The 8,862-nt window shown below is 41.5% G+C and overlaps 1 protein-coding gene across 1 annotated transcript; it reads right to left on the bottom strand.

Moving 5' to 3' along the window:
* Window positions 1-2,519: 2,519 nt before the first annotated feature.
* Window positions 2,520-4,883, bottom strand: LOC147608806 (hydroxycinnamoyltransferase-like). The gene is made up of 2 exons (XM_086788582.1): window positions 4,202-4,883; window positions 2,520-3,880 (listed from the first exon to the last, which is right to left on the bottom strand). Exons 1-2 carry the CDS (start codon window positions 4,643-4,645, stop codon window positions 2,912-2,914), a joined length of 1,413 nt encoding a protein of 470 aa, XP_086644708.1. The 5' UTR covers window positions 4,646-4,883; the 3' UTR covers window positions 2,520-2,911.
* Between the last annotated feature and the right edge of the window lie 3,979 nt (window positions 4,884-8,862).

Raw genomic sequence — 8,862 nt, 5'->3', positions numbered from 1 at the left:
CCATGCTTCCCATCCTATAGAATTCTATGCTTCCCATTTTGCAGACTTCCTATCCCCATTACTAATGCAAGCTCTTTCAAATTCACAAAGGTAAGCCTTTGGATCCTCCCCATGGCTTCCATGAAAGATGTGTATTTTTCCCATTATGACTTAGATGGTGTAAAATAATAAGAAAAAAGAAAAAGAGAAGCAACAAGATTTCCAAAGTTAATTATCTCCTTCTATATGTATGGCAAGGACATAACACATTCCTTACTTGTTGCAAATCTAATTGGCATATCGAGCAAGGAAGAGTCCTCAATCCTCTTGAGCAAACAATTACCATGCATATTGGACATAAGAGGTAACTGATGCATAGAGGACAACAACACAAAGTTTCATAGCAAGATTAATACATGTATATCCCGTGTTTTTTCATATTCAAATATAAGAAGGTTAAGGGGTTGAGGTGATTGTAAGATTTCCCTTAATCTCTTAGCACCAAAAAGAAAAAAAATGTGTTGTTGATGAAAAATCTTATGGCTCACTAGAAGATCCACAGACAAGGTAGGGGAGGGTTGATTAGGTTGAATGGGAAGATTTGGATGAATTTTTTAATAAATCTGAACCTCCCCTTCTCCGCTTCAATCAATGGTGGTGAAAAGTCCAAAATCGATGATTTAGAGGTAAAGCTCCTCTCCTTCTCCCTTGAATTTGATTAGATCCCAACACAACGAAACCAGAATACGTACACTCTCACCTATATCTAAATGCTAGGGCTCCTCATTTGTGACCTTGTTGGGTGCACAATTATTGAAGTACAATGAGAAGAGAAAAATAAGACTAAATTAGGCACATGCTAGAAGAGGTAATAAGGAGACACAATAAGAGAGAACACAAACATAAGTATGAATTAATTCACATATATATGTAGACAAGCTTGCTAAATTAGGACAAGACCCAAGGGGAATAGAATTCCATTACACAGATCAAAAGTAGAAAAGCAATAAGCTACAAGAGTAGGCTACAAGAGTCAGGATAGCTCTAACATCTAGGGAAACTCTATGCCTAATATTTGTAAGATGCTTTACAAGTGAGCAAGAGGACTCCTTATATAGGAGATTTCTCACCCTCTTCTCAAGAATTACATTAAGAGATAGAAGAATCATTCAAATTTGGATCCCCTATGCATGGATGTTACTATCACTTGTCCTTCTTGGCTACTTTTGACATCTGTCTTCTTGATTTCTTTATTCAAAGATTTGGTGACTTGGAAGATAAGCTCAACCCCACCTTGATCCCACACAAAAGTCCCTCAATTACACATCCAAAGTCTCCTTAGTCCACATACGATTTATAGAAGGATTCTTCTCTTTTATGTATACTTCCATACTCCTCCACATACTCTTTACATGCCTCCCCAAGCTTGGCTAAACGTCTTATTTTACTAGAATTACCATTCTATGTATACATAAGGTCTACTCCTTTTTATGACTCATCACCCATTCTATATATATTTAGCACTATTAACCCATACCAATGTATTTATAAAGCATGCACATGGTATTTACTCTCTAAAGGGAAAAAGTACTTCCAACCTATGCGTAAGCAAAACAAAGTCCACTTATATAGTATGGCCTGAAATCTTCACCTTCTACCATTATCTAGGTTAAATACAAAGGCATTGAGCCATAAAGACAGACCTGTTTATGTAAAGCCTCAAGGCTATGAATGTGCAAAAGTTGTATTAGTCTTCTTCTATTCACTCAAATGTATATATTAACCAAGGCTTTAATGAATGTAACCTATTTATTAACTAATTGTCTCTTATCAATTATTTGGTTGCTCTCTCTCTCTCTCTCTCTCTCTCTCTCTCTCTCTCTCTCTCTCTCCCCCAAGAAAACACCTTATTCCTTGAATAGACAATTGTAGTGCATTTGGATATGGAAGTAATCACCTTATTCCTTAAAGAGACAATGAATTGTAGTACGTTTAGATATGGAAGCAATCACAATTTGCTATGTGCATTGCCTTCTACACAAAAAATGAGCTCCTTCATCTTCTACCAGAAAATATGAGAGAGAGAGAGAGAGAGAGAGAGAGAGAGAGAGAGAGAGAGAGAGAGAGATCATTGCAGTTAGGAGAAGGCAATGTTGGCAAAAGAACACAACTGACAAGCTGCCACATTCTTGGTGCATATAGTGAAAATTGTGGCCATAAGGATTTACTTTATTTATGTGCAAACATTTTGTTTGAATAAAGCTTTTTTAATAGATCATCATCAAAGTTTTTAAAGAATATCTAATTTAAAATCAAGAATATTCCTCATGCACTAAGTCAAATCTAGAATTCGAAAATGTTATGTTCTTGCCATTAAAGTTCATTTTGTTAGTTGTCTTACTTCTTTCTTCTCCTATTGAATAAGTGTGCCATTCTTTATGTATGGATGATGTGAGTCTCTCAACTTACATGTTGAAAAGAATAGTTACGTGTTATTATCGAATTGCTACACAAGTTACACAACGCTCATGATGCATATGAATCAAAGCGCCCAATTCATTGATTTAAAGCTCCAACTTATATACTAAAGAGCTTGGAATCTTATAAAGCAATGTCCTCCCTCAACCTTTCCTTTCGATGCCCAACAAAAAAAAGGGAAAAGAAAAAATAAAAAAAAAGCTCGAAACAACAAATTTCTCATGTCTCAATCACAACGCTATGCCCTTGCGGCTCGTGACTCCCTCGCTTGGAAAAGAGGAGAGAGAGAGAGAGAGAGAGAGAGAGAGAGAGAGAGAGGTGCATGCACGGAAGAGACTCCAAGCATGTTGGCCATGCAAGGGTAACAAATCCCCACATAAAAGATCCCTCTTTCCTTGGGAATGAGGTCCTTATTGATTAATGCATACCCTTAGTACCTTAGGAAGGATCGTTATTACTCACTAATACCAAATGGGTTCGATGGGGGTTTGGCCAGGAACTCGGGGTCTTTGAGGAGGCGCTTCATAACACTAACGGAGAGGGCCATGCAAATCTCCACGTCACCCGCGGCCGACCCCGGGCGCCCGCCAAAGAGCACCATTTCTCCATCTCCCTGAACCTTGACCGACCGGACAGCTGCCGGTTGCCCCCACCCAAAGTCCACCTGGTAAGCCGGGAACCTGGGCGAGCTCGCCACATTCATGCCCTGCCCCACCGGCTTGAAAGTTGGGAAAATACGATTGTCGTTAAGCTCCAACCAATGCATCAACGCCACGAGCGTCTCTTCCCGGCAGCCTGCAACGGCATCGTGGATGCGTCCGGCGGTGGCCGCCAGCCTCTCACGGCGAATTTCACCGGCGGTAGAGCCGACTTCGCCAAACATGATGACGTTACCGAAGTACGCCGGCGGCAGAGGCGGCGTCAACCGGCTACGGCAGTTAGCCATAACAGCGAAGATGGTGGGGTCGGTGGCTGGCGCTTGCCGAGCGGCGGTGACGCGCTGCCAGAAGTGGGCACAGATCACTTCGAAGGAAGTGCAGGTCCCGCCCGCCTCGCTTTTCAGCGTCTTGATTGCCGCAGAGGGCAAGTCGAACACGCACTGCACCAAGGGTTCTGCCTTGCCGCCAGTCTCCGTCGTCTTCTCCGTGGAGCCATTTCCTTTCTCTACCACTGCTCGATTTCCTTCTACATCTCCTCCGTCTTCTTCCTCGACATTGAATTGTAGAAGATTCGTATGAGCTGTTTCTGGAGATGGATCCGGCACAGCTAGCCTCTCCCTGTTATGTAATGGCTCCACCGTCAAGCCCACACCCCTTGCACACTCCCCCCATGACACCATATAGTTCCATAGCGACTGCCCATCTGCCACTATATGGCTCTGTGCTATCCCCAATGCAAGGCCTCCATCCGAAAACCTGGTTACCTGCTCAAAAACAAGGCCATCAATCTGTTAAATTTGAAGCTTAATTGCAAATTGGTATACTCTGTGTGTGTGTGGGTGTGTGTGAGTGAGAGAGAGAGAGAGAGAGAGTGGGTGTGGGTGTGGGTGTGTGTGTGTGTGTGTGTGTGTGAGAGAGAGAGAGAGAGAGAGAGAGTGGTTGTGGGTGTGGGTGTGTGTGTGTGAGAGAGAGAGAGAGAGAGAGAGGGCAATCTGTTAAATTTGAAGCTTAATTGCAAAAACATACTGTGTGTGTGTGTGTGAGAGAGAGAGAGAGAGAGAGAGAGATAGAGAGAGGGCTCTCACCTGCACTGACAGTAAGGGGCTGGTGTAGAGGCAATCCCCCTTGGATTCCACATGCTGGCAAAGCTTCTCAAAAAAAGCCTTCATTTGGAAGCCTTCTTTGTCAAGGCGAGCCATGGCAAAATCAATGGAGGCTTCTACAAACTCAACACCTGCATCATTGCAGTCAATCACCAGCCTGTTATCATCTCCCACGGCTATCCTTCCAGCCCATGGATAATAATGCACAAGCACAAGGGACAGACTCCTCTTAAGAATCTCCACTGCATTGGACACCTCCTCCAAAGATGTCTTGTAGAACATGACCCTTCGGTTATAATGAATGTCTTGCCAAAATAAATCTAAGGAGGGTAAAAACAGGTGCCCTTTGTTAGTAGGAGTGGCTGGAGCCACCATGGATTTCCCAAGCACAGCCACCATAGGATCCTCATAAACCAGGGAAGCCATGCTTGGCTTAGGATAAAATATATCAAATATGGAATTGAGTTGTAAGTCGGATCAATTTGAGGCTTAGAATGAAATATTGAATAATTCAAGGGGCATTTCTAGAGCTGTTAGGGTACAAGGGGGAGAGATAATTAGGTAATGGTATGGGTAAGAACGTATAACAGTGTGAGAGATGGAAGAGCTCCTCAGTCCTCTTCTAACCTTCTAATTTTTTTTTCCCAACGAGTATGGTACCTACAAGTTCTAAAAGTTCACAACACGTAGTCTACACACTTGGGCGCACACTTAATGACTATGGAGAGTGACTTCCTCGTGCCACTTTGCAAGCCTATTTGTATTCAATGAAACCTTTCGAGTTCTAACCGGCCACTTCCATACGCACCAAGCCTGCCCAAAAAAGAAACATTTGTAGTAATTTATAACCTTGCCCTATTTTGTGTGTCATGTGTGCGCGGGTTGGAGAGAGAGAGATATAAAGAGGGAGAGAGGAAGCGGTGAGAGTTGGAGGTGTGTGTGTGTGTGTGTATGTGAGAGGAGGAGAGAAGTGTGAAACGGGAAAGAGAAAAAGTGAACCCAATAAACTCAAGCATTTAGAGATAACATAATAGGGACACTGCAACCATTAAGTATCACTTAAGTATATGCTTTAGGGTCTTTACGCACACCTCTAAAAAAAGGGGGAGATCTCCCCCGCCCATTCTCCTAAAAGAGGAGTCTCTCCTGTCCATGTTTCTGCCCATTTGAGAAAAGGGGCTCCTTTAGTCTATAAACACCCTTACCCTAGAAGGAAATAGCACTTACCTTACCCATAGAAAGTGGTAATGGTGGAATTCAACAAATAGCCAACACGAGGGCAAGTCAAAAACCTAGGTTTAGCCCTGGTACTTACATCCATGCTGCTCTTTTTTCCCTACGCATAGCATGGGCATACCTTGTCAACCAAACTTTATACAAATTGTAACTTGGTCAAGTACTCTTTACACATAATGGGGGTAATGGAACCCTCTTATCAAAAAGATAACTTTATGTTGATTGGTACTTGTCAACGTGCCCATCCATGTCCCATTCTTCAGCCGCTTTTGGTTGCCTAAAATTTCCCGTTTAATGGACTCTAGGTGGCATCTTTGTCAACAAGGGCATGAAACACCCTTTTTCCTTGTGTAAAAAGAGTAAGTGTTGAATATTTAAATTTGAGTCTTTTGATTGGCTATTTGAATGAGAACATTGGGCATGTTTCTTTGTGTGTAAAGGACCTTAGTGTATTTCCAACTCTTAAACCTTCAATAATTATGCTTGAAGATATTAGACTTTTAAAGTTGGAAACTACCTTTAATAATTATTTTTGAAGATATTAGACTTTTGAAATTTTAAGAGGTTTACTATATAAACCTTCTAAATCTTGCCTTCATTTTTGAAGTGATGGGCTGGTCAACTTTTGAAAATTTAAGAGGTTTAGTATATAAACCTTCTAAATCTTTCCTTCATTTTTGAAGTGGCGGCGGGCAGATCAACTATTGCTCATGCACTGGGGAGAGAGAGAGAGAGAGAGAGAGAGAGAGAGAGAGAGAGAGAGAGAGAGAGAGAGAGAGAGAGAGAGAGAGAGAGAGAGAGAGAGAGAGAGAGAGAGAGAGAGAGAGAGAGAGATGGGTCTTGGTATTTGATGGCTCTAGTTGCAACATGCAACTCTTCATCGAGATCTAGAGCATTGGCTGTCAGCTCTTGTAGCACCATAGGCTAATTAATAAGCCTATTCACTTTATGCAGGCCCCCAAGAGTATGGACTAAAGCTCGTGGCATCCTGCTACTCATCCTATTGGTTGGTGGAGGTGGTAGTGAATGGAGGTTGGAAGGGGAGGGGAATTCAAAAGAATTGGAGGGTGGGAGATTTGTGGGCGAAGAGGGGGCAAAGTCTTTGGGAGCTTTAAAGGTTTGAAAGAAGACGAGGAAGGAGGAGGTGGGGGTCCCTGATTAGCTTCCTTGATCACACAAACAACTACCCTGATTCAGCTAAATTGAGTTTATGTATAGACTTTATATGAAAAATTAGAGTGCCCATGTATTCGGCATTGATGTGTTGATTGATTTGAGCAATTGTATGTGTTGCCCAACCTTTACATATACTTTTGGGGGTCTGATTTGTAGGTATTTAAAGCTTACAATGATTGAATTGAGGAGATGCATTATGTGTGTGTTGCCTCTACACACAGTTGAGTTTGTGTTGTGGTAGCCATGGCAAATTCTAGTCTTTCAGATTATAGGTGATTGAATTGAGGAGTTGCATTGTGTGGGTGTTGCCTCTACACATGGTAGAGTTTGTGTTGTGGTAGCTTTGGCAGGTTCTCGTTTCTCACAGATTACATGTGAGAAGTTGGACATGAATAACTTCCAAACATGGAAGTTCCATATGCAAAATTTCCTTATGGGAAAAGGAATATGGGATCTAATTATAGGTGATGAAGAGGAGCCTGAAGCTAAGGTAGTCGAGCATAACACTTGGAATAAAATATTAAGGAAAGTGATGCGTTGGATATCTATTAACATCAGTGACTTATGCTAAGACTCCACAGGAAGCTTGGGATAAGCTCATGAGCATTCATGAGATAAGCACTCATGAGCATTCATGAGATAAGCACTAAAGCGAGGAAGATGCAACAAAAGAGGAAGTTGCATAACTTAGAGAAGAAGTCTATGGGTGTGCTAGTGACTATGTGCAAAAGGTTAAGGGAATTACAGATACATATCAATGCCCATGTGGATAATGATGATCTTGTGTCTGCCATTATGGATGGCCTTGGGAAAGAATATAAGCCATTTGAGACATCAATCTTGTTAGGGAAAACTTCCTTGATTTTCAGAGTTAGTATTACTGCTCGCCATGAGATTAGACTTGGTGGTGGTGGTACATCATCAAGTGGTAGTGGAAATGCTAGAGATTAGCTCTTCTACTCATAGGGGCCTAGAGGAAGCAAGGTGAGATCCTGCAAGGACGATGAGAGGAAGAGGAGCAAGCAGAAGTGGTAATGTTGGAGAGTAGGTCTTCTACTCATAGAAGGGTAGAGGAAGCAAGGGGATATCCTCGACGAGAGGAAGAGGAGCAAGAAAAAGTGGTGTGGCCAATGACAAAGTCACCCACCACTACCAAAACAATAGCAACAACAAATTATAGGTTTAGTAGAGGCATAGACTTATATGGCTCTAGAGGCAGGGGGAATCCTAGAGGTAGCCCTAAAGGATCATGGCACGGTTACTAGAAAGGCTACGAAACTCGATGCTTCTATTGTGAGAAAGCAAGGGAATTATGCAAAAGATTGTTAGAAGAAAAAGGAAGATAAGAAGAATGATGGATTGCAAGGTAATTATGCATCTATAGTGCGAAAGAGGACTAACATGGACACTTATTTTCTATGAAGCATGCTATGGACTCATCCATGATAGATGCATGTTATGATAGTGTATGGTATATAGATTTGAGTGCATGACATGTCATGTTGAGTGGCTCCAAGTCTTAAGTCCTATTATGTCTACTTTTGGGTATGTATCTACAGGTATGATACAACACCGTGTTTAGGTTGTACTGCATGTTTAGGTTGTATTTCATGTTCCCACCATGATAAAGAACTTTGGGTACATGGTGGATCAAGAGTTGTAGGTTTGATTCAATCAAGATGGGTGTTTTATTGAAGGTAAATGCAAGTTGATCACTAAAGGAAAGAGAAATGGCACATTGTTTACTCTTGATGTTATGCCTAAGGTGAAGGTAGTTCCTGTGTGATTATTGATGTGGACATGTGGTAGTAGAGAAAAAGGCATTGAATATAGAAAAGCTAAAAATGAGGATAGTTGATGGTTAGCTAGAGTTAAAGCTGTGTTTGGTGTTTGTGAAGCTTGCCAATTTGGAAAGCAAGATAAGCATCATTTTCCAAACATGGGAATGTAAGTAACAAGCCATTCAAGATTATATATACATATATGTTTGGGGTCCAACCAAGATAACTGCATTGGGTGGCTTTCACTATTATATCACTTTCATAGATAACCATACTTTACTTTATGTAAAAGAAGAGTGACCATAATTTACTTATGCAAAAGAAGAGTGAAGCCTTTGGATACTTTAAAGCCTTGAAAGCCCTTGTGGAAACGCAAAAGGGTATATATATTAAGTGCCTAAGATCAAATGGTTGTGTCAAGTACATCTCGAATGAGTTTTATACCTACTT

This window comes from Cibotium barometz, chromosome 52 (assembly GCF_041138505.1).
Source record: "Cibotium barometz isolate CiBa-2024 chromosome 52, ASM4113850v1, whole genome shotgun sequence".
In the NCBI taxonomy this organism is placed as follows: domain Eukaryota; kingdom Viridiplantae; phylum Streptophyta; class Polypodiopsida; order Cyatheales; family Cibotiaceae; genus Cibotium; species Cibotium barometz.
Note: the sequence above shows the minus strand (reverse complement) of the source record. Positions and strands in the feature narration are given on the sequence as shown.